At 39.2% G+C, this 27,077-nt stretch overlaps 1 protein-coding gene across 8 annotated transcripts in view; it reads right to left on the reverse strand.

Moving 5' to 3' along the window:
• nav3 (neuron navigator 3) overlaps positions 1 to 27,077 on the reverse strand; it is a 218,438-nt gene that overhangs the window by 40,647 nt on the left and 150,714 nt on the right. For 5 of the 8 annotated variants that reach the window (XM_036561809.1, XM_036561810.1, XM_036561807.1 and 2 more), the window contains exons 9-15: positions 14,192 to 14,312; positions 12,212 to 12,503; positions 8,430 to 9,168; positions 4,498 to 4,932; positions 3,591 to 3,632; positions 554 to 705; positions 117 to 305 (exon numbers count right to left, since the gene is read on the reverse strand). In XM_036561809.1, coding sequence (XP_036417702.1) covers positions 117 to 305; positions 554 to 705; positions 3,591 to 3,632; positions 4,498 to 4,932; positions 8,430 to 9,168; positions 12,212 to 12,503; positions 14,192 to 14,312 — 1,970 coding nt within the window. The remainder of the gene's footprint in view (positions 1 to 116; positions 306 to 553; positions 706 to 3,590; positions 3,633 to 4,497; positions 4,933 to 8,429; positions 9,169 to 12,211; positions 12,504 to 14,191; positions 14,313 to 27,077) is intronic. The other 3 variants (XM_036561812.1, XM_036561806.1, XM_036561808.1) reach the window with 2 other exon arrangements.

Consider the following 27,077-nt stretch of genomic DNA (forward strand, 5'->3'; position numbering starts at 1 on the left):
AGACTTTTATTGCATGTCCCAAGGAAATGTATTATTTAGTTATAGTTATTATTAAGTTATTATTTAGTTATATACTTATACAATAAGTAAAGAAGTGTAACATTAGGGTGATGCACCTTCATCTGTACTGTCCCGGAATGATCCAGATCGGCTCATGGCTCGTGGTCGTTCCTCCAGTGAGGTGGCACTGCCACCCAGCGCTCGACCGTCAGCAAACAGCTCAAACCGGTCCTGCTCTGGAATACTATTAGAGCGGCTCATGCTGCCACTGGACAGGGGATACTGGGACATACTGGTGGGGCTCACTGAAGGGTAAACAAGCAGAATTCATTAGACACATTAGACACATGCATTATTGGCCAGTTTGAAGAGATTATTTGGTCAAATGCATATACATGGAATAGAACAACGATATTCTGTGAGCTTATGCAGACTGGAAAGGCTAGATTTTGTAAACTTGCATATGCTGGAATAGTGACATTTTATGAGCTTATGCAGGTTGGAAGAGTGATATTTTATGAATTTTGCAATAGTGAGATTTTTTTGAACTTACATAAGTTGGAATAGTGATATTTTCCTGCACTAGTGCCAGTGGATCCAGGGGGTGATAGTGGACTTCCTGTGTCCTGCAGCCCTCCGGTGGAGTGAGAGCGCAACCATTCTTTCCCTTCATCATGGGACGTCTGTCTGGAAGAGGGAGGGTGTCTGAGAGAAAGAGAAAGAGAGAGACAGAGAGAGAGATGATATACAAACCCATAACTCCAGCAGAATAGAATAGGCCATAGAATATTACTGTAGCCTTGTATTATCACCTGTCTCTCTCTCTCTCTCTCTCTCACACACACCACATATACACACACATGTACACACACACACACACATACACACACAATGACATTCATACTGTACACATATTTACACATGTATACACATATTTACACATGTATACACATATTTACACATGTTATTCAGTAACTACTACAAATTATTCAGTTGCTATTATGGAATGAATGTGTATGTCCTGCAGTTGAGAGGAACTGAAGTGTGAACCTGCATATGGAAGCTGACTAGCAAATGTCAAGTGACTTTAACCATTAAATTGCAGACAAAACATCTTCTGCCTCCAAACACGATTTATTCCTGTCTTACTGAAAATAGGTAAGAGTGAAAAACAAAACCTTTTCCAAATTTCAAAAGAATTTTTTGATGAGCAGTGTTCACATATGCACACTAAAGCAAGCGCCTGCCTTTATTCTCTCTATTTCATCTGCAGCTCAGTGATTGCGACAGAGTCTTATCTCCGGCGTTAAAAAGCAATTCAGTTTAATCCCACCGAGTGGCTAATGGAGTTCACATTCATCACTGTCACTGCTGACTGTTATAACGGCTCTGTGTGAACTCCAGCACACTGTCCGCAGAAATGTCCTCAACACACACAGGTGCTGCTGCCTCTCCAGCTTTCTTTATCTCCCTGATTGTGGCGGATCGTTCTTTGAATCACACCGCCGTGTGTGTAATTGCCCGGTTGTGTGTATGCGCTGTGCATACATAAACGAACTTTAAAAATCCCCTTAAACTGAGCATTCCCTCGCAGTGGTTTGAAAGGCAATACGCTGCTTTGATTCCCACTTTCTCTAAGCAATAACTGTGGCTATAGAGGATTTGCTGAAAGTCTGCATGTTTCAAAAGCTTTCTACCCAGGCAGCAAATTAATGCGGTTACATAAAAGGCATTTAAAAGTAAAAGTGAAGTGTTTAGTGACTGAATGACAAATGTCTGATTAACACTTTCCAAAACTGCAGACAATATTCAGGCTTCAAACTTATCTTTTTAGTCCATGTTAATAGACAAGTGTGTGATACAGTGTCAGAAACCAAATAAGCGAGCCTGTTTGAGGTTACTTTACAACACAACACAGGTGAATGAGAAGATTCAGGTATGCAGTTAGCACCACGCTAATTGCTAATAAGCTTCCATTACTTGTTTTTAGCTTCAGTGCAAAACTAAGGAAACTAAAGAACAACAAAAGAACAAACTTTGCACAAACATGTCTTGGCTGACATTTGTGGTAAGGGGTGGAGGAATTGTGTAATTATTAGTATTTTTAATTAAACTATTGTTTACGTTGCGCAAATTCACTATTATGTTATTACTTATAGATTAGTATTAGTTTAGGCCATAGCATTAGTTTATTGAAATTTAATACCTGTATTTTTACTCAATAGAAAAAACTTCTTACATTATCATTTAGACCCACAGATCACAAAGACCAAGAGACTTAAAATTATCCTCTCGTCAGTCAGCCAAGTTCTGGTGTATTTTAATTGTTTTTCTTTTATTAAGGTATCCAACCCAATTGATATCAATGAAAAATAAAACTATCAATATAAGACTGAATTCCAGGCTAGTACACTATTCGGAGCGAACCCGGGGTTATGTCTGTGGTTACGTCTTCCTGAAATGACCATGTTGCATTTTGGAATGCAGCATATTATAGAGATAACTCTGCCCTTGTATTGGAATGTTTGACCGGAGCAGTATGTCATCTCGGTTTCTTTGATGCACTGGAGAAATTCATGTTGGTCACATACTGCATACTTACTGCATACTACTTACTACTCTTTTCCACAATCAGTACATCAAAAGTACATAGCAGGCTATTTCTAACATGCCTTTAGTTTGTGAATAACTCCAGCCTTGCGTATTGTCCACTTTTCGTTTTATTGTCTATCCTCTTACCTGTCCTGTGGGTGTTTACACTTGGCTTTTCATGTAATCGGGTGAAATCCGTGAAAACGGATGTTAATGCAAGGTGTAAACCTGCCTTTAATGTTATCTGTTAAAACACTTTCTCTTTCCTTTCCTTAAGGGGTGTAATGATACATTTAGACCACAATTGGATTTGATTCTTAATACAGGGTTCATGATTTGGTATTCTCACGATATTTTGAAGAAAATTTGAAAAAAGACAAACAATAACTATAATCACGTTGTGCATCACACTAACAACATTAGAGCTTGGAGGCAGAAGTACAGCTTTAATGGGCTGAAATTTTGGTCCAAACCCAATTACAGCTTGAGTACTGACAAAATTTTGTCGGCACCTGACCCAACCCAAATCATTTTTTTCAAGTTTTGAGTCTGAAACTGACCCAAGCTCAACAAAATTCACCCAAACTGGCCCATCATCACCCAAAGTGCTGAATAAAGTCTGACAGGACAGTACCGGTTACTGTGTAGTGACAATAATAGCCACCCTTAGAGTGAGGATAAAAAAATAATGTGATGTAATAAAATAGTCACTCTCCTGCTTTAACAAATGTTCATTAATTCATCAAGCAGCACTTTTAAACAACAGCTCAAATTTCTTGGATAAACTGCGCTGATCACAATTTTATACACACACACACATACATACACACACAGCCTTACATAAAGACAGATAATTGTATATGTAAATGCATATTTTCACACACACACACACATTTTTGTCTCTGTATGATATAAGTTACAAAGATGTGAGTAATAATGTGGTACTAAATATAAGAGAGACATTCGATCAGGTGAAAGATCAAACTGCATATTAGTACCTTAGTCCTTTTTTGGGCAGAGTGTTTCTGTCAAGAGTCATGCTGTTAAAGCAGAGAGAACACAACAAAGTGAGATTTTAGGGACAAACACATACACACACAGAGGGATCACACACAACAATACTGCAGATATTAAACATTTAACATCTTAAGATGCACTGAAATGCTAATTCAAATTCAAAGAACGTATCAAAACTAATAATAAAGCTAACATACTAAAATCAGAACACTGACTCTACACTCTCTGACCACGTATTAGAAACCTCTCCTTTGTAGCTTCATCTTGCTGTTACACACTGCACCTCATCTGTTGGTGGCCATTTTGTGGTCCACTACCCAGATAGTATATGGTTAACAGCAGTTCTGTGGTTAGAAACTGACTGGTGAGAAATGGGGCAGAGGAGGGCTTATCAATTGCAGCAACACATAAAGTGGCCAGTAAGTGGAAGTACAAGGTAGATGTTTCTAATAAAGTGGCCAATGAGTGGATGCACAAAGTAGGTGTTTCTAATAAAGTGGCCAGTGAGTGGAAGGACAAGGTAGGTGTTTCTAATAAAGGGGACAATAAAGATACTGGCATAATTTAAACAGTTACTATATACTGATTGTCTATTTACAATTTTTATATATGTCTTCTTGTTGTCTTTTTTAAGATTCATGCTGGCAAGCACATTCTGATGTAATTTACCATGATAATGATATCATCTTACTGCCCAACCTTATTAAAAGGTAGCGGTTTCTAATAAAGTGGCCAGTGAGTGTATAATATAACCACAACAAAAAAAGATTCTAAATAAAAGCGCATGATTTAATATCAGTATATTTGAGACCACAGTTCTCTGCAATCTCCACGCTCATGCACACACAGCAGGCTGAAAGAAGTTTTGGGTGTTCAGGTTGAACTCACCCCTCTGAGAGTGTGGATTTAACACTGCCGGTGCGTGTGACTTTGGGGGTGTGATGGTGATGGTGGGGGATGGGAAGGTCTATGGACTCGGAGCTGGTGTGTAAGCTGGTCAGACTCTGGCAGCTCAGTGTTTCTTTACTCCCAGCTGAGGAGCTGCTGAGGGTGGGGGGCCAGGGGCGGGCATTCGAGGGCAGGGAGAGGGCGGAGGCGGGGCTGGAGGCAAGTGAATCCATGCCAGGCTCTGGTGTCCGGCCCCCGCTGTGCCCACTGTGTCCCCCTATGCTGCTGCCCAGGCTGCCCGTGCCTGAGGAGGGCGAGTCCAGGCTGGGCTGGCGGGCGAGCGTGGCATGGGGGCTCCCCAAAGCAGACGGGCATTTACCGGAGTCAGGTGTCCCAGGAGAACTGGGCTTACTGCTCGCCTTACTGCCAAACAACCTAAAGGAGAGAGAGAGAGAGAGAGAGAGAGAGAGAGAGAGAGAGAGAGAGAGAGAGACAGAGAGAGAGACAGAGAGAGAAGAGAAAGAGGGAGAGCGAGAAAGGAGGAAAACAGAGGGAGAGATAGAGAGGGTAAGAGAGAAATACAGAACAATAAGCAAACAAACACGAAAGATAAATGCAGAAACACATTAAATGTGCATAAACAGAGAGAAGGAGAGAGAGAACAGAAAGAGAGAAAGAGAGGGGAGGGGGACAGAGAAAGAAATAAAGGGAGAGGAGATAGAGAGAGTGAGAGAGGGGAGAAAGAGAAAAAGACAGAAAGAGAGAAAAGAATGACAGAGTAAGAAAAGAAGAGACAGGCACAAGTAGAGAAAAAGATAAATCAAAAAGAGAGAGAGCAGAGACAGAAAGAGAAAAAAGACAGCAGATTAACAAACCAAAAGGAGAGAGAGAAAGAGAAGAGAGAGAGAGAGAGAGAGAGAGAGAGAGAGAGGTGTTTTATGTCCTTAATCTCTTCACTTCCTTTCATCTTTATTTACCATTTTCTCACAGTCGCCAATTAATATTTAACTGAATATGAGTCACTTAATCTGTGAGTCACTAAATATCTTTATTAATTATTATGTTGGCACATTTTGCTTATTCGGTGTTGTAATTAAAGCCTTTTAAACAGAACTGAATAGAAAGAGAGAGAGAGAGAGAGAGAGAGAGAGCTAGAGAAGGAGAATCATACAGACTGCACTGCACATTAATAAAGCGAGAAGACAGAAGCAGGAGATGGGGTCACATATAAACAAGCTTATTAGCATCTATAGGTCTTAAAGGCACAGTAATAAAAACTGTTTAATTCTAAGGGATAAAGAGAGGTTGGAAATGTAAAAATGTCCTGTAAAAATGAATTACGACATAAAACCGCAAATGTTAAAAACGTGGACCTCAGGGGGAAAAAATAAAATAGAAGTAAAATGTAGGATATGGGCCCTTTATCAGCTTGCTAATGCATTTAGGCCTGCAGGTTGCAGTGCTAATTGGTGGAGAACAAGCATCCAATACTTGTTAGCTACATTAGCTCTAATGTAAAACTAAAGAAGCAAATTTGACACCAAACATGTCTTGGCTTATCTGAGGTTGGGGGAAAAGATGTTCACCAAACTGATGCTTTAAAGTCAGTTCATTCAGGATTCAGGACATTGAGAGATGAGCTATATCATTAATACGTAAATGATGAATTTCTTATCTTACAGTCTAGGTAATGCTGAATAAAGCCAGTAGAACCAAACTGGGCTGCATGTCAAGCACATAAATCAATAAATCCCCTGTGAAATGGCACATTTTAACAGGTACCAGCCTGCAGCGTAATGCTCAAATCAATCCACGCCTCCCGAGCGGCGATGCACAGCTGGAGCTGCATGCAAACACTCGCTTAAACGGTACAAACTAATGAGACACGAACCAAAAGCGCTGGAAACACTCTTCCCCTGTCAGCTTCAATCACGCACACAGCCCCACACACCTGATCTGAATGGTAAATGGCCTGCAGAGGTGCACAGTGACCACCAGGGGGCAGCATTAACCCCAGAATTATTAAAGCTTCGAGAGACGAGAGATGCTCTGATTGAGGTTCTGCTGTAACAACATTAAGTGGAAAATCTGTGTTCATTTAGTCACACTCTCATCAGAGAGATACAGACGACAGATCCAGAGAGAGAGAGAGAGAGAGAGAGAGAGAGAGAGAGAGAGAGAGAGAGAATGAAAAAAGGAGAGAGAGAAGTAAGAAGAAAAGCAGAAAGAATGAGAAGAAAGAAGGCAGAGGAGGAGAGAGAGAGCAAGAGGGAAAGTGGAGGTAAAAAGAAAGTAAAGGAAGGAGGGAGAGGGGGAGAAAGAGATGGAGAGAGGATGAAAAGGAAACAGGAGGGAGAAAGGAAAAAAGGAGAGAGAGAAAAAAGAGGAAAGAGGGAGAGAAAAAGAGAGAAGATGATACAAAATGAGAGAAGAGGTGAGAAAAAAAGCAGAGAGTGTGGAGAAAAAAAGGAAGGAGGGAGAACAAGAGATGAGAGAGATATGGGGGGTGGAAAAAGAAACAAGAAAAAGAACAAAGGGAGGTAAAGGAGGAGAAGAAGTGAGAAGGAGGGAGGAAGCAGAGAGAAGGAGAGACAGTGAAGATGATAAGGTAAAAGGGAGGGGATGGGAGGGAGAAGAAAGGGAGATTGAGAGAAGAAAGAAGGAAAGAGCAGGGAGAGAGAGAGAATGAAAGAACAATAAGAAAAAGATCAGAGGTAGAAATGAGCAGGGAGACGGAGAAAGGGCGAGGGAGAGAGAGAGAGAGCGCGAGTGAGGGCAAGAGAGAGAGAGAGAGAGAGAGAGAGGGGATGTGACAGACATAATAAACTCTTCTATCAATCACTCCTTCCTCCTTCTCTCTCTCTCTCTCTCTCTCTCTCTCTGTCTGAAGCAGCAGAGAGATGCTCATCATCATCACATTCCCACTTTCACTGGTCGAGAGGTCGAAACACTCCATGAGTCAGCCAGAGCGTGAAAAACAATCTCTCTCTCTCTCTCTGTCCATCTTTCTTTCTTTCCCCACTCTCTGTCTCCATTTTTTTTGTCTTTCTCCATGTTCCTGTCTGGTGTGTGAATTGTGCTGCTGGAGCTATGAGGCTAACATTGCGAACAAACATTAAAAGTCAATAGTCACCCAAGTCTTTTCTGTAAATACATCCCTAAACCTTCTCTCAACCTGCTCAAATTGCATCCAGGTCTTCATTAAGGTCACTCAGCCTTGTCAGTGTGGTTCAGGACACAGTGTGACTTACTGTGAACTATAAAAACAAACAGAACATCACTGTGTAGTTGAACGCTGCAGGGTAGCTATTTTAGAGAGCTGCTGTGCTGGATTTCGGCTGCCTCACAGAATCCGATTCTGTGCCGGATTCCGACTGCCCCACAGACTCCCTGTCCCATGCACTCACGTCACACAGGCGTATGGATAGTAGACGACCATCAAGATCTCTACTTCTATTTATAAACATTTATCATCAGCTTGGAATTTTGAAATTAACAGTTGTTTCTAAATAGAAACAACAGAGACTGCATATGCAATTTATAGCAACCATATACATGTGTGAAGTGAGCCCATGTGAAGGGGGCTACTGTGTCCTAAACCTCATCACCTCATCAAGTCTGTACAACTTTAACGAAGACCTGGAAGCAGTTTGAGGGAAGTTTTGAAGGTGTATTTACAAACAAATAATTGGGTGACTACTGACCTCTAGTGTTTGTTAGCAATGTTAGCCTCATATTCCAGCACTGAACTAAAAAAGGGAAAATTTGGACACAGTCAGTCTGGCTGACTGACTATACTTAAGTATTCCTTTAATGAAATCTAACCCACCTTTTGTTTGTCCAGCCGGCAAACCTGTTCCAAACTGCATGTGCATATGTGACCCTAATGACCCGTGTAGTACAACAGAGTAAAAATATTGCATATTTCTCACCTGCGGAAGGTGGGTGAAGCGATGTCCGGGTATTTTGACCCAGGCTGTCTCAGTCCTGATGACGTTGGGCTGGATTTTGGGGATGTGGACAGTGCTGCCCCCTCCTGGTCAGATACAGCTACTTTCTCTTTATCTGTCTGGTTTACAGTGACTGGGCTCGAACGTCCTGATCCAACTTTCCCTCCATCTCTCCTCTTAGAGCCTCCTGAAACTCCACCTCCAGCTCCTCCACTGGCTCCACCTCCAGCCCCACCCCCTCCTGCTGACTTTCCACTAACATTGGAGTCTATACTGCTGGAGCTTGAGCGATAGCCACTCCTTGCCACCCCTCCAATTCCACTGGATGATTTGGCTGGTCGAGGAAGGGACCGATATTGCAGCGTGACTTTTGACCCCCCAACCCCCAGCAGGACACCATCGTCTTGGGGCTGGCATTCATCCAGGCTTGTTTTCCTCCCGGCTCCACCCTTCCCCATGCCTGCAGATTTGGGCATTTTTCCCAAAGTAGCTGAGCCGCTACCCAGCGTAGCACCGCTGGCTGTGACTAGCGGCCCCGAAGGACCCGGAATCTTCTTAAATCCGAAGGATCCTGTGGCTGGAGGCCGGCCAATACCAGACGGGGGCTTCTTGCCTTCGTCCCCACTGCTTTTGCCCGCGTCTGAGGGGGAGCGCTGGATGCTGGGGGATTTACATGGAGATTTGCCTTTCTCTGAAGCTTTAGCATCATCTGTTTTACCTGCTAAAACACAGATATTCGTTATTATAAAGCCAGCAATGCAAAAACAATGCAGTTCTCAATCTCTGTGATCATTTAACCTCTATTTCAGATTCAGAACTGTTGTGTACTGGTTGAGTAAGATCTCTGTTACAAGGATTTGTCCTCACTCCTCCTATTACTCAGCGTGATGCTATCCAATGGGGGCATCTGTAAGAATTTGCGGTTAGCACCAGCCACTGACACTGCATTAGTGGCAAGTTAGTCTGGAAAGACAGTGAAGCTTCACATGATTCGGAGGAAGCATGTGCTAGCCTTTACCTTTCTTAGACTGATCACATTAGGCAATAAGGGGGAGGCCTAGCTAATGGGTGGGAATTGGCCACAACTAAATTGAGGAAAAAGCTGGATTAAAAAAAAAAAAATCAAATTATTCTACCAAATAGACCATTGTACGAAATAACTTCAAACTGTAGTCCTTTTTAAAATTATTTAAAAAATTAAGTATTCAATCCAAAGGAGTTAGAAAGTAAGAAAGAGTTTAAAGAGTTTTAGTCTGGAGTCAGAGCATTATTTTGTTTGCCACACCGTCCATTTTAGAGTAGGAAGTAAGACTGCATCCCTGTCCTTCATGGCCGCATGGTGAGCAGTTAGGTCCCATTGTTCCCATAAGATAAAGACAACACAAGTAAATACAAAATGCAGCTTTTAAATGATGCATTGCACTTATTGAAGATAAAGATTTATTCAAAACCTATATGTCTCACATGAAAAAGTAATTGCCCCTCAAATCTAATGGTTGAGCCACACTTGGCCAAAATAACTGAAATCAAACATTTGCGGTGAGTCTTTTACATCACTGTAGAGGAATTTTGACCTGCTCTTCTTTGCAGAATCATTTTAATTCAGCTATACTGGAGGGTTTTGAGCATGGAGTGCCTGTTTAAGGCCTTGCCACAGTATCTCAGTGGGATTCAGGACTCGAAAACTTTCATTTTGTTTATTTTGAGCCATTCAGAGGTGGACTGGCTTGTGTGCTTTGAGTCATTGTCCTGCTGCATAACCCAACTGCGCTTGAGCTTTAGGTCACAAACTGATAGCCGGACATTCTCCTTCAGAATTTTTGGATAGAGAGCAGAATTCATGGTTCCATCAATTATGAAAAGTCATCCAGGTCCTGCAGAAGCAAAGCAGCCCCAGACTATCACAATACCACCACCATGTTTGACTGTTGGTATGATGTGCTTTTAGTGGAATGTGGTGTTAGCTTTACGCCAGATGTAACAGGAGTCATGTCTTCCAAAAAGTTCCAACTTTGACTCATCAGTCTACAGGATATTATTTTGGGTCAGCAGTGATTTGCTCCTTGCAACTCTCCCATGGATGCCATTTTTGCCCAGTGTCATTCTTATTGTGGAATCATGTACACTGACCTTAACAGAGGCAAGTGAGACCTGCAGTTCTTTAGATGTTTATCGGGATTCTTTTGTGACCACCTTGATGAGTCGCCGATGCGCTCTTGGTGAAATTTTGGTAAGCTGGCCACTCTTGGGAAGGTTCACCACTGTTCCCAGTTTTCTCCATTTGTGGATAATGGCTCTCACTGGGGTTCACTGGAGTCCCAGAGCCTTAGCAATGTCTCTGTAACCCTTTCCAAACTGGTAAATTTAAATGATTTTGTTTCACAACTGTATTTGAATCTCTTTAGAACGTGGCATCATATGTTGTTTTTTGAGACATTCTAGTCTCAATTTCTAGTCTACTTCGAGTCATTCTAGTCTGCTTCACGTGGCCAGACAGGTTCTATTTAAGTGATGTTTAGATTCAGCAGGTCTGGCAGTAATCATGTCTGGGTGTGGCTAGTGAAATTGAACCCAACAGTCAATTGAATTTTTGACTGAACTGTTTGATTTAGTAGCTAAGCATTTACTTTTTCATGTAGGGCCGAACAGCATTTTGTGTTTGCTTGAGTTATCTTTGTTTAATATTAAAAGTATTTTGATCATCTGAAACATCCAAGTGTGGCAAATATGCAAAGATAGAATAAATTGGGAAGGCAAACACTTTTTCACAGCACTTAAAATCAGTCTGTTTTGTCTGAATTGTAACTACCAAAACCCATATTCTCTGCAAGTCTGTAAAGGTTTTTTGCATTTTAATGGAAACATGATTTTATGTGTGTACAACTGTTCAAACCTGTGTTTGCTGGTCATGTACAGGCTAGCATTTTTGAGTTCTGCTCAAAATTAGCTAAAACTGTCACTATCAAACCGGTCAGGTAGTGTTATGATTGTTTTGGTAGCAACAAAATGGAATGTTCAGTCATTTATTTTAATAAAATGAAAGTTTGAACTAATTCAGTAGATATATGTGTGTGTGCACTGTGCAGGCAGAGAAGATCCTGGTAACAATGGCGCTAGTCTTTTAGGGTGGAAAGTCCAGATTTTCCTGCTAATTTGCAGATACTTTGACCACCCAATAAATCATTATCTGTGGGACACAATGACGTAGAGCCAAGTAGCGCTGTGAGGCAGCCAAAACTGAGTGGTATGACAATACTGTTTCAAACAGCTCAGCTAAATCACACAGTTAAAGTGAAACTGAGCCAATTTCTCACAAAAAAACAAAGCAAAGCTAGCAAAGCAGTCTCAGCAGGCGGCTACAGAGCAGCACTAGCCACTTAAACTTTTCAAAGTCAGATAAAGGGCTTATGATGCAGTTGCAATTCTCAAGCAATCATCTCTACTCTTCTCAAAAATTCTTTTGGAGTTTTCCTGCCCTTGGCTTTTTTATAAAGGGTCTGAGCCTGCATTTCTGGAAATATCTATTGTGAAAAGCATTAAATAAATAAAACAGAACTGAAAAAGTGAACAGGTTGAGGTGAAGTTGTGAAACATAATTTGAAAATAACAGAGGAAGTTGCAGAACATCAAGAATGAAGTTCTAATTAGAATAATATCCATTATGAAGTTGTAATAAAATGAATATAAAATGTAATAAAATATGAATTAATATAAAATTAATCCAGAATATTGTATGTGTGTGTGTGTGTGTGTGTGTGCATTACCTGTAGTCTTGATGGAGGTAGTGGTGGTGGTGCTTTTGGTCCGTGGAGGAGTGATGCCAGCCTGGGCGCTCATGCCCCTCCTCCACGAGCCTGTGTGTGTCGCTGAAGTGTGTGTTGCAGTTGTGTGTGATGAACCCTTCTGCCCCCCCTCCTCCCCCTGTGCTGAGGAAGAGGATGAAGGTTTCCATCTGGAGGAAGAGTCCATGGCCTCCATTTCTTCATCAACCTTCTTCAGCTCTTCAGCTCCAGTCCAGCTGCTGTCATTCTGATCACAGTGCCTGTCTTTGTGGGACTGTAAAGTATAATACACATTTCAATTCTCTGTTAAGGCCCACAATTCAAAAATCTATTTGGTCAAAAGCACTGAGTATGTGAGCATTGGTTATGCAAGCCTATGGTAGGGTACAGAATCTATGCAAAAAGGAAACATCTTTTAGAACACAGCCTTGGTATTGAGTGTACTCATAATTGGTGTTTCAAAAATGTAGGTAAACTTTGTCTTGTGCCCAAAAGCTGGTGAGTAAAATTTTAGGCTTGTGTCTTCATTAGTTCTGATATGAAAATATTAAATGTCTTCAAAAAGTCGGTGTGACGTTAATTTGGAAAAAATGGGTAAGTTATAACTTTTGGTGTATGATGCATGAATTTTTTAGGGAATATCATTTTGTTTAAGCTGTATTTAACTACTGAAATACAAGATACAGACATGCAGGTTAACATCTAAAGGTTAACAGCTAAACATCTGGAGAAATATAGATTGTTGTGCAATATATTTGGCCCTATACATCTCCATATTGAAGTACATCAGATCTTTCCAATTTTGAAATGTGTAACTCATATCAAAGCACTGTTTTGCCTATTTGGTATCAGCCATAAAGTAATAAAGCTTTCTGATTTATAAGACACAAAAAACAGCAAATATGGTTATTATATTGAAAAAAAAAACTAGGTTTACTAAAATGTCAGGTATACCTTGTATTAAAAAAACACAATTTGTATATTTAACATTTCTGCTTTTGGAAAGAAATTCAGGCACATAATCAAATTGATGACTTGTCTAAAGCCCTACGCGGATGGGATTATTTTCCATGGAGAGTTGAGGAGCTGTCATTTTTGTCAGCCTTTCACAGTGATTTTCCGTCCGAATGGTGCATGTCAGTCATTTTCACAGACCACGCGCGACCGCATCGGTAAAGATTTCAGCGCCTCTTACCTTCCACAAAACATGCAGTAGGAATAACGACAAGATATACTGATCTCATGCAAATGGACATACAAGTAAAAATTCTATTATATTCTGTGTAAAAAGGTATTCTTAAGTATGGAGACACTCCATACAAAAGACTTCTTTACTTGTGTTCTATCTGGTAAAAATGTGTGTACAATGCAGAACATTAAAACTTCTAAAATGTTTGATTTTGTGCAGCGATGTTTGCTAATGGCTGTGAATTCCCAAGCTAATGAAAATGCTTGTGACACAGTGCGTTCACATAAGATGAATTTTTAGGGTAAATGAAATATACGCAAAATTTACTGTTTTGAAATGTTTCCTACGTCATTCATACCAGGATTTTCTATCCCTATGTGAATTGACCATAAACATTACAGACATACTGTGGTAAATTGGCATTACCTCACCACCACCCCCACGTAAAAATAAAAATGTCTCAATAGTGTTTAAGAAACAAATTCAAATTTAAATGTTTAAACATATATTTTAGGTCATAGACTTATTCCTCGAGCCATAATGACTTTCAGTTTCTGGAAAATCTAAATTCAGTAAAGTGGCACCAAACTTTTGACTAGTACTCTACACACACACACACACATTCTCAGCACTCTTTCAGGCTTCCCACCTGACAGATGGTCTAACTTCTCTCAGCAGCCAAAGAGATAAGAGTCCAAAACTTAAAATCTGGTGTGTCCTACTGCACACACACAGAGCTAATTATATCTGCACGTGTCTGTGTGTATCCGGACCTGCGCTCCTTTGCTCTTGCGGGTGGAGACTGCGGAATATGCCGGAGTGTTCAGGTCATCTGTGCTGATGTTGTCCAGATTATCACTCAGACCACTGCTGACTGAACTACTGTCATCCCAACTGCAGAGGGAGAGGGAGAGAGAGAGAGAGACAGAGAGCGAGAGAAAGAGAGAGAGAGAGAGAGAGAGGAGAGAGGGAGAGAGAGGGAGAGAGAGAGAAAGAAAGAGAGAGAGAGAGAGAGAGGGAGAGGGAGAGGGAGAGAGAGCGAGATAGAGAGAGAGAGAGAGAGAGAGGAGAGAGGGAGAGAGAGAGAAAGAAAGAGAGAGAGAGAGGGAGAGAGAGAGAAACAGATAAAATGAACAAATTAACAGAGATCTGCATGTCCTGCTTGAATACTCATATACATGAATATATCCCAAATTTTTGTTTTAATTTTTTTCAAAATTATTTCAAAGTATAAATGAAAAACAAAAAAAACAAGTTTTTCATGAGTATTTAGAGTAAAGTTACTTTCTACATTATGACTGAAAAGAATAATAATGTAACTGAACTGAAAAGTGGTCATAATTGATGTACTAACTGATATACATTGATGCACTAACACCATGATGTAAAAACACCTGTATAATCTGTATAAATGTGAATTTTCAAAAGACGTTTATAATAAAAAAACAATATGTATTAATAAAAGAGAATCAGCGCTGAACATTAGCAGCACAAAACGACTCTGCAGGCCTCCATAAGAAGGACAACGAGTGACATCATCCATGAAAGGTTGAGTACTAACACATATTAGCTTTACTATAACTTATTTCAGGCCATCATAAGTTTAGGAGAGAGTGAGGCACAACCTAACACATTCCGATTTTTGCCTAATCATTTTTAAACTACCAGAGCATGATTCATAATGTTTTCTGCTACAAACAAACATGTAAACGCTTGTGCAAATGTTACAATTCACCCAATAGGAAAGATTAACTGTAATAGTTGCAACTGTTGTTATGAAGACTATTAAACTGATGCAAACACAATAAATTCAATACAGTTCTGTATTATTTGAACCAGGCATGCTTTCCAATCTAAGTACATAAAAATATATTCATAAAAATAGATATGATTTGTAAAAAGAGGTTGTGTGAAGTGTACCTTTGACCACAAAATAGGACAGCAAATATCAGTACAAAAATATAAATATTATATTTAATTTACATGACATCTATAATAAATGTGTTTTTGTATATATATATGTATATATATATATATATATATACACATTTTGATGAATCTGTGAATGAGAAGTTTTTTTTTTAAAAAAAGGTATTTAAATTTATATGGTGGGATCTGTGTTTATCCCACCTTTTACTTTTGGAGGCTTTACTTCAGCTTGGATAGCTTTCACTGTGAATTATTTAAATGCTATAAAACGGTCCCTTATTATGGCCACCTATAGATTAAACATAGGAATTCCAGGACTGTCACAACTCAGTAATCAAAAACACACTTAGAACGAACAAAGTTACTTTTATGGTACATGAACAGTTTTCAGGGTGAATCTGGAGAAACATTTTTCTCACTGCTGTGAACATACACTGATGATGTTATGGGAATATGAGAAGACGACAAAGGTACATTTCACTTGAATCTGTTCAACTACATAAAAAAGCCAGATTTAATGTACAGAGTTTATTATTTAAGTTTCTGGAACATCATAAACCTAATTGATACAGAGAGTGAGAGAGAGAGAGAGAGGAGAGAGAGAGGAGAGAGCTAAAAACAGGCCTCAAGGCTGGTTCCCAGGTCAACAAACACACACATACGTCATCATGAAATAATCCCACCAGACTCTCTGCTCATCAAAACAAAAGCGTGCAAACACTTTCCAAATCCTACTTGCTAAAAATAAGCAAACTGCATTAAATATCTGAAATTCCCCATCTTCCTATTGATTCAGCTGCACTATTTATCACCTGTGTGTTTAATTTGAGTATGCTGAAGCCTTGGCCTCTGTTTAATTCCTCGTTAATGTGCTATTGATCCAGTGCATCTCGTCCACCACACCATTTCCCTCCATTAGCTGGAGAGCGTCTGCTGAACACGGTGAAGTGAAGAGAGAGAATCTGATAACTTTGATCTGAAATGCACAACAAGAGTCCTTCAGTAAGCCTGACAGTGTTAGATCAATTCAACTGACCTCCGCCCACAAATGTCTTATTTTATAGCTACTGCTCTGAGGTTGGACAGGCTTTACAGAATGCTACCGAGACAGAATAGGTACTGTGATATAAACTGAGTTGTGAGCTACAGTTTCTCATTAGGTTGAATGAATATCTCACTCTAAATGTAGGTATTGTGATATAAACTGAGTTGTGAGCTACAGTTTCTCATTAGGTTGAATAAATAACTCACTCTAAATGTAGGTATTGTGATATAAACTGAGTTGTGAGCTACAGTTTCTCATTAGGTTGAATGAATATCTCACTCTAAATGTAGGTATTGTGATATAAACTGAGTTGTGAGCTACAGTTTCTCATTAGGTTGAATAAATAACTCACTCTAAATGTAGGTATTGTGATATAAACTGAGTTGTGAGCTACAGTTTCTCATTAGGTTGAATGAATATCTCACTCTAAATGTAGGTATTGTGATATAAACTGAGTTGTGAGCTACAGTTTCTCATTAGGTTGAATGAATATCTCACTCTAAATGTAGGTATTGTGATATAAACTAGAATTGTACTGACCTCCAAACAATGGAGAGACAGATAAAGACACGGAAGAAGCTTCTATAATATCTGAACTCATTTACCCTTTTCAGACCATTTATAGTACCTCAGTGTCTATGAGCTCAACCACATTAGTCTGAATGTCACCACACGATACCCTCTCTCTCTCTCTCTCTCTCTCTCTCAACCTTGCCAAATATATAAGTGTGAGGGAATTTTCTCACACTTAATCAACACTTCAGACACTGTGCTTATGTTCATATATTTGGTGTATGGTTATACAGTTTGCTTCTTTATCTTTAGCACTGAAGCTACTAGGGTAATGTAGCTGCCAAGTAATGGAAGCTTATACTCCCAACAATTAGCATGGAGCTAACTGCATATTTACATCATCACACACTTGCCTAAAACTGTGTCAAGCTGTTAAGTAATCTCAAATAGACTTTCTTATGTGGTTTCTGACAATGTATAGCATACTGTTTTCTATAAACATGGATAAAGGTAAGTTAGCATAGCTAAAAAGAGTAGCAGCAGCCATCTTAAATACTGAATTCTGTCCACACTTTGGGTTTCTTTTATCCTTACATTTGAGTAAGAGGGAACTTCAACAAGGGACAAAAGGGAACTTTTGGTAAGTTTTTTATGCAACCCTTTCTTTAAGTAAATCTAACCTGCCTTTTGATTTCAATGCTAGCATCTCCATGCTAACAAATCTGGCACCTTGCTATTCGAACGTGTTCCAAACTGTATGCGCTTGTCTGCTGATCAAGTATATAACTATATGTAAGATTTAACGCTCACTAAGAATGGATGAATCCCTTTACTTTCTTAGATAGAAAAATGAATGGGTAATGACTTGAAATAAAAATTATACAAAAAAAAGTAGTAATTTACATTTACTAATCTCTCCGTTTCTTTGTTTTTCCACAGAAATGTCCTGTTTAGCTCAAGCATTTAGTTTACGTTCACATATTCATATTTTATACAGTTGCAAATTATAACAGCACAGAGGAAAAGGCACAAATGATGAGCTTTATTAGAGTTTATCAAGGAATGTTTTAAGTTATATTGTTTAGAAAAATAGCCAGACTTGGCATGTATCCTTATCAAAACCTGCTTACAGTGGCCGTCATTAATGTAAAATGCCAAATAGACTTTGGCACTGCTGTCAGATTACTCCCTTATTCTGTGCATCCCAGATAAACTGAATTCCACAGCACTTGTATCACTTGTAGTAATTTCTCCATTATCAGTATTCACACCATGTCAGCAACGGTGACCTGCTAAACTGGATAGGTAGCAGAATAAATGAAAAGAGTCAATGTTATTACATTCTATCAGATTTTATCAAACATCATTTTCTTGTGGGAAAATTTCTCATGCTCCTTTTATAATTTGTGCCACTGTAAGTGAGTTTACTTGCTCTGTTTTTACAGAGAAGCTAGCCTGCTCTAGGGACCAATTCTCACAGTGAGTTACTGATTTAATGCAACTGAACATAGCCATTGAATCTTAATATCAACTCCTGTTCTCATGCTCTACGAATCACACACACAAGACTAAAGCAATAAGCCATGTTACAGTGATTTGCCTGTGGTTAAATGGTGTTAGGCATGACATAAAATGTAGAAAATGCAATAAAATACACCAGTGTTCAATAAATAATTTAATGTATTATTATTAATAATCACAATATACGGTCCTTCCACCAAGCAATGTAACTGGCTATGATTGCCAAGCAACGCAACAGTCATAGATTATTCCATGAACAGGACAACTCTGTATTGACAACAACTTACTGCATTGACACGTAGATGTATGTGGTCATTTATGTGCATATCAAGAATTTTACAATAGCTTTGAATGTGGCTCAGCCAATCACCAAAACTATTTAATAGGACCAGTTTGGGCCTACGTATCTCAGCTATGGTGTGAAAACTCAAACACTCGTTTTTCTGTTTCGAGAAATATTTTCTCAAGTCTGCAGCTGGTCCCCAGTCAGGTGTGGTATTGACTCGGGTTGTTCTGGTGTTTTGATATTCGCAGCTTCAGAAGAGTGTTAAACGAAGCTTAGCACTTAGAGAGGCAGAGCCAAGAGACGTTTCTACAACAAGTCACACAAATCGATAAAGCATCAAACACGCCTCTGTTCTCGCTAATAGCATCCTGTCATGTGTTCTCAGCCTGGTTCGCTGCTGGAGACTTGTTTGAGCTTTTTTCCCTCAATTGCTTCAGTTTCTACCTCGGCAGCTGTAGCAGCCCCAGTTTCCCCTCCCACTGTGCATGGTTAACTGGCAAACATCTCAGTGAGTCAGCACTATTTCAGTTCAGGTGGGTGTAGCGTGTCAGCGGGACGTTTTTGGTTTTGTTTGCTGGCAGCAGCCTCTTTGCTCGGGTCACCTTGAAAGCAAGTGTCTTCTCAGCCCTACCAGCTCTGCCCTACCATTCCTGAGAGATAGGGGGAGCAGTGGAGCCTCAAGGAGGTTCACTGAAGACCAAAGACAGTCCTGCCTGTTGGACTTAAGACGGAAATAAGACTATACCTATACACTTTACTTTTTCTTTAAGAAGGATAAAGATCACTAATGATCTTTAATGGCCTCCCATTACTTTCATTCAGTTATTGTCATGGCTACCAATTTGTTGTGCTGTAATGTCTCATCTTGGCATCTAGTTATCAATGTCTGTGCAACAAGGCAAATAAAGTAACTGCCTATTGTATTTCTGTGCTTTGTAATTCCTTTATTTCCACTAGAACAGCATTAATTCATTGCTGAAGAAACCTTCAAAGGCATCAAAGAAAGGCCAATGAGTACCTTTATTCTCTAGAAGCACCATCATCCTCCAAAGAACTCCACTATTCTCCACCAAACACCAATATCCTGCAACAAACACCATCAATCTCCAACAATGAACAGACTACTCTACCAAACACCATCATTCTCCAGCAATGAACAGATTAAACTACCAAACTTAATTCTCCAAAAAACTCCATTATTCTTCACCAAACATCACCATTCTCTAACGATGAAATACTATCATTTTCCCACAAATGACACCAGCATCATTACCCACTGAACACATCATTCTACAATAAATACCACCATTCTCCTACAATCAAAAGACGTTTCCATCATTCCACTCCAAACACCATCATTCTCCAGAAAACACCACCATTCTCCAACAGTCTACAGAATTCTCCATCAAACTCTAACATTCTCCACTAAGCACCATTTTCCCCAGCAAACACTATCATTGCAATTTTGACAGATCATTGTATTATGAATAGGATGAACCATTCAAGAGACAGTCACTCACATTTGTCAGTGTTTGCTAGTGATTGGCTGGTGTGAGTTGAGTCTTTTTCTAATCAGCCTTCCTTCAGTGGGCCCATCCAGATTTCACTTCCCTTTGCTTCCAATTGTAACAAATTGCTTTACAGCTCCATCTTAATCACATTGTTACATCTGCACGGGTAATTTTCATACTGTCTTTCTTCCCGTTGTCATTCATTTGAAGGAGTACATTCCATTCTCTTGACAAACATAATCTTTTCAAAATATTATTCTAATTAATGATAGTGTGTAATAATGCATAATTAATTATGCTAATGTGTAATGAACAAGATTCCATTTTGACTTCTCATTATGCACATGCTATTCACAGCTGGCAGATATTTATTATTTATTAATTATTTTCAAGTACTGTATGTGGTGACATCTCAGAGACATGCATGTGCATTGATATCTCAGTACAACTGGGTTATAATATTAAATACATAGTTCAGTTAGAAATGCTAATGATTCTAGTGAATAAAAGTGAATAGCGACCAGTCAGTACCAGTCAACTTCGAGTCACTGTTGGCCGTGCTACCATATTTCGTTGTTAGCCATGTTAGCATGTTTGGTTACGCTACTCTTTAACACAACATAATACAAAATGTCAATGAATTGCTTGACTATTACTGCACATAATATTCTCTTCTATGTTTAATGCCCACTTTAGTAGAACCCCAGTTCCACCTTTCTGTTCTACAGTTAGAGACTGTAGCCCATCTGTTGATGCACACTTTGTCTTACCTCTTTCTTTGTGGTTAGTTTCTGACCATAGAGTCTTGGCTGGACACATTCAGATGGTGGATCACTCTCAATCTAGCAGTGACACTGATGGGTCAACAGGCAACAGGATGGGTCAACAGGCAACAGGAGGGTTGCCACAGAAAAAAAAGGGTTGTTTCTCTAAAGAACCTTTCAATTCAACATCTTTCGATGGAAACTACTAAATCATCTATACCATTGTTGCAAAAAGCCTTTTTTTGGCTCAGTCATATTTAAAAGCGTATATGGTAAGAGTACCTGACAAAACGGTCAATTAGGTACAAGGTAGGTGGACCTAATAAACTGCCAACATTGTATAAATAATAAATGGAGTATGTATTATATATATATATGCGCCTGCAGCCACGCCCTGAGTGGTCAGGGAGTTGAGCTGTCCTGCATATGGCAGATTTCTCCATCAGTCCTCATATGTGACTGATCTGACAGACAGCAGGTCCCTGAGGAATAAGCAATGCCTCCGAATTGTCTCTCTCTCCATATCTCTCTATTCATCTCATTCTATGTCTTTCTCTCTCTCTCTTCAGACCTACCGTCAGAAATAGCTCAGAGTTACAGCTCCAATCTCACCAACAAGTCCTAAAGAACTCTGCAGAAACCAGCAATGCTCTCAACCCTCCCACATTTATGCATATGAGCTATGAGACACTTCAGGTAATTATAGTTCTAGAAATATTTCTGCATGGTTTACTGACACACCTGTGCTTGAGTATTTCATGTATTTGTTTATGTAGACTTTCTTACCTTTTTTTTAATTGAAAATGAGAGCACTTTCATGAAGAGTGCGGAAGAGCACTAACATGCACTTGACTTTTATAGCGCTCACTTTTTATAGTCATCTCCGTTCAGCCATGCAGTAATGCACTCATACAATATTTAGCGCTGAGAAAGCAGCACAAAGAACAAGAACTGGAGAAATAGGGACATTCACTTTTTATAGTGACGGAAATGTTAGATTTTTGGGCCTGTAACAACATCTGTAATGCAGTACTAAATGGATTAAAGGGACACAATAAAATTTATGGGGAAATATGGCTCATTTCTATAAAGTCCATTCCAAAATAATTATATCTCCACACCCACCTAATAGCATTATAAACATCACATGATAGTGTGATATGGAAGCTGATTCCCATATTATCAAAGCTATACACACACACACATATATATATATATATAGAATAATGTATTATATATATATGTATATATATGTATATGTATATATATGTATATATATGTGTATATGTTTATGTATGTATATGTATATACATACACAAACAGGGTTTTCAAACTGTCTTAATACATCAGTTTGCAATCATCTAACCTCATTTGTTAGCATCCTACTTCAAAAATATTCATGAGCACAGAGCATACACATCACCAAGTGCCAATTATTCAAGACACGACTAATAAATTAAGAAAAATAAAAGAAGGTTCATAGGACCAGCGCAGTCCAGAACAGCTTTCAAAATGACACATCTAAAGAAACGGCATGTAAAATCCCATAATCCCATCCATCTCAAAACAAAGAACTTTCACCATCTAGCATAGGATTAGCCTTCGTACTTTTCAGGACTGACACAAACATAGACATACTCTAATTGGCTGCCATTTAAAAGAAGCTGGCTAGCACTCAGCCCAGTCCATCCACAACATAATCCAGCCTAAAACCCATCAAACCATAATTCTCTCACAATTACACAGCAGAACAGAAGCCAAAGTCTGCTCTAACAACACTGACCACTCGACTGTTGAACTCTTCTGGGTTCAGAGCCTTTACTGTAATTTTACTGGCATTAAAGCTTCTGATGACTGGGCTGTTGGAAAAGCCACTGAGTTAGTCATGATTAAACACCTGAGGAACACTCATTAACAAGAAAGCTGAGGGTGGAGCCAGACTCACCTGAGTATAGTTGATGCTTTCTGAATGTCTGGGAGGGTTAAGTCTGGCTGGATGTTTTGTGTTGCTGCTTCCAGAGAGAAGAGAAAGAAGGAAAGACTGAAAGAAGAAGGAGTGTAGCCCACCTGCACAGCTGCTCAGTAAGAGCTGATGGAGAACACTCCTCCCACTCCTCCTCCTCCCATCCCTTCATTCTTTCCCTCATCTGTACATCCTCTACACCCATTGACCTCCCTAGAGCCCATCACACAACCTCTCAACCAATCACAGCTGAGCTGGAGACGGCAACGGCCAATCGATGTCATTGCCAGGGTAGATGCAGGAAGCAGAGCGCTTCACGTGTGTGAGGTATATTTAGATAGCATTATACATACTTAATGTATTGTGGCTCCTGACCACATTAATGTTTTAAAAGCCCCATATCCTTCATATTACTCAGAATTTAATTATTATATTTTCATCCCTGAGGTCCATTTATAATTTTTGTGTGGTTTTATGTACTACAAAAAAGCTGTTCATTTTTACATTTTTACTTGACCATTTCCCAACTTTATTTTTAAATCTCTTAAAATTAAACAGACTGTTTTTGTCCCTTTAAGACCAGGGCTAAGCTGCTGTAAGCTGAACAGGCAGGTATATATAAATGTGTTGATTTTCATGACATGACACAAAATACAAATGGGAATATATCACTGTACAGGCAATTCCATAGCAATGTGAACTGCATTCTGAATGTCTGCATGTCTGCACAAGCTCATTCAGAAACTATCGCACTGCATCCAACAATAAAAGGTATTATGGAGCTTCTTTTATACAGTGATGGAAAACATAGCAGCTCACAGAAAGCTCCAACGCCACAGGCTGATCCATTTTACTGACCAAAATGGACATGCACCCATACTAACTGCTCTGGGGCAGGTTTTAATTGGAAAGAAGACACATAAATATGATGAATAGATCACATACCATACGTTGGATAGAGTTAACGCGGCAACAGACTGCGGCTGTCTACTGTTTAGATTCGTGACTTGAAATGAAATGACACAGAAGAATCAACTTTAACTTGTCCTTGGAGAGGACCAATCTCAAAGTGAAAAAAGAGCGGTGACCTTGTAGAGGCAGAATATGACAAGACTTCCTTTCTCTCCCTCTCTCTCTCTCTCTCTCTCTCTCTCTCTCTCTCTTATGAAACTCTCAGACAGTGCCCCTACCCCCTGTGGACAGTGTGTCAGAGTTTGGCTGCTGCAATGCAGAGATTCAACAACCAGCTGACATTTCTAAAACAAAGCAAACAAGTACTCACCACTATCAAAGTAGTCATTTTTTTCTCATTAAAACAACTTAACATTTCTACAACCCTTCCTTTAACACTTTTAACCCTCAAAAATCGCAGTTATCACTCACCATAAAAAAGCATACTGTCATGAATTTATATGAATTATTACTCGTAGCTCACTGAAACAATGTGGAGAATGTTGTGGAAAGCACAGATTCTAAATTTTCGATTTATATGACATTTGTGTAGTTACATAGAAGAGGAGATATTTTATTATGATTTGAATTTGATGAAAAGTTATTGTATAGCATTAGTGTTACATTGGCTACTTCCCTAACATCAAGGCCTACAGTGTTTCCCCACTATTGTTCTTTACAAATGTGACACACAATAAGACACATGAGAAAATTTTCCACCATTTCTGCAAACATGACCGTACAGACTCATAACGAGAGCTGTGTCACCTCTGTTTCAGAAGTACAGTCCAGCATTTAGCTAGTTAGTTAGCTATAAGTCACAAATGTAACATTAGTGCTGAACGTTTAAATTTTGAGCATAATATGTCCATGATCTACCCGTCATAAAATGAAAGGCTGACTTCATGAACATTATCCTGCCTGCTGCATGTTCCACCTCTAGCATTGCTGGCAGTATCACTCACCACTGCAACTGGCACCAGTTTGTTTAAGTTGCCAGCAAGATGCCACTGTCAATCATTATGTGATCTGACATGCCCACAAAGTTCTGAGCAGACAGCAGCTCTGAATTTTTTTGGAGCATTTATTTACTATTAAATTGTATTAATTTTAATATATTTCTAGAATGTAACACTTGGAAACATTTATTTTTGTGGCACATCTCTACTATTAAAACTAAATTTTAACCCTTTGAAACCATGTTGATGGGCTGTAAAGAACTGTGCATTATACATTGAATCTAGAGCAAAACGACAATAATATCTCTTCAAAGACATTACAAACACACACAGGGATCTTAACTCTACAATCTAAGCCCAGAGGTTGTTTAGCGTGGCTGGTAGTTGCTATGGTGCAGTGCAATGCTGACATCCTCAAAGCTCTCCCATTGTGCCATCTGGCCAGGACAACCGGCGCAAGGCTGATTCCGAACAAGACCCCGAGGACCTCAACAGCTGTAGCAGCAAAACATCCCTACCATACACATCAACCTAGAGCTAACCATGACTCAGCAAACAGCATTTAATAGGACAGCATGAAAAACGTATGAAATGAGGAAAACTCAGAGTACATTCTCTAGTGCATATGATGTGTGTTATTGTTGGGATTCTCTGGATAGTTCCTGAATATTATAAAGTCAAATGGCAATGCTAGAATGACGGTGTTTGTTTGAGAATGATGGTGTTTGTTGGATAATGTTGGTGTTTGGTGGAGAATGTTGGTGTTTGTTTGAGAATATTGGTGTTTGGTGGAGAATGATGGTGTTTGAGAATGGGGGTGTTGAAGAATGTTGGTGTTTGTTTGAGAATATTGGTGTTTGGTGGAGAATGATGGTGTTTGAGAATGGGGGTGTTTGTTGGAGAATGATGGCATTTATTGGAGAATGATGGTATTTAGTGGAGAATGATGACATTTGCAGGTGAATGATAGTGTTTGCTGGAGAATGATGATATTTAAAGGAAAATTATGTTTTTTTGGTGAAAAAATGGTGGTGTTGGTTGGATAATGAGGTTTGGTGGAGAATGGTGGTCTTTGTTGGAGAATGTTGTTAATGTTGTTGAATGATGGTGTTTGTTGATTATGATGTTTGATGCAGAACGGTGGTGTTTGTTGGAGAACAGTGGTGTTTGTAGGAGAATGATGGTGTTTTGGTGGAGAATTATGATATTTAGAGGACAATGATGTTGTTGATTAGAGAACTACATTGTTTGTTGAGAAACTGCAGTGTTTGTTGAAGAATGGGCCAGTGCACAATGGCTTGTGGGCTTCATATGAACACGGAAGCAGTTGGTAGACCACAGCATACATAGCTGAGTGTGTGACTGTGGTATTTAATAGAATTACCTTCATAATCAAGGGGAAGCCTTGGAGAATAAAACACAGAATCAAATTACGTGTGAAAGAACAATTACTAACTTACGTGCAGCCACAGTATCCAAACATAAGACAATTGAATTTTGTAGCATAACTGTCAATAATAACCATATGAGTAGCTGAGTGAGACAAGACACAATGTGCAATATGATGTTGATATCAGGAAATCTAATTCCCTAATTGGAAATATACACTAAAAAATTGGACTCATTTGTTAGCAAAACAGAGATTACGACATGCACTGGTCAAAGTTATAATCATTAAAGGCAGGGATTCCCGAACTTTTTCATGCCAGGACCCTTTTTCATTAGACGCAGTGTTTGTCCCACTAAATATTTTGTAAAAGAAGACCAAGCTTTCTTGTTCCCAGACTGCAAACTAAAAGTGGGTCATGACCCACAGTTTAAAAAACAGTGATATAAGGAGCCTAAGGTAACCTTTGACCAGATTAAGTGCACTTCCAGTCCACACTACATTTGTGTTTGTATATAGAAGGGTAGATATTTTATTATGATTTAAATTTGATGAAAGGTATTGTTATTTGTATGGTCTAGTTTTACAGGAGGGAAAAACATTTATGCCAAGTTTTTGTATATTTTTTGTATCAAAACAAATAAAATTTGAATTAAATTTGTTGAAGCAGACGGTAAACCAAATGTAAATGTAATTTCTTGCATAAATAATTGTGTAAAACAACAACGACGGTCTGTGAGTTGTAACGATGTCTCCAGACTTTGAAATTCTCCTGCTTTTTACAATGATTAGCATCTGTTAGGTGAATACTGTAGATAGTTAGCACATAA

This window comes from Colossoma macropomum, unplaced genomic scaffold (genome assembly GCF_904425465.1).
Source record: "Colossoma macropomum unplaced genomic scaffold, Colossoma_macropomum, whole genome shotgun sequence".
In the NCBI taxonomy this organism is placed as follows: domain Eukaryota; kingdom Metazoa; phylum Chordata; class Actinopteri; order Characiformes; family Serrasalmidae; genus Colossoma; species Colossoma macropomum.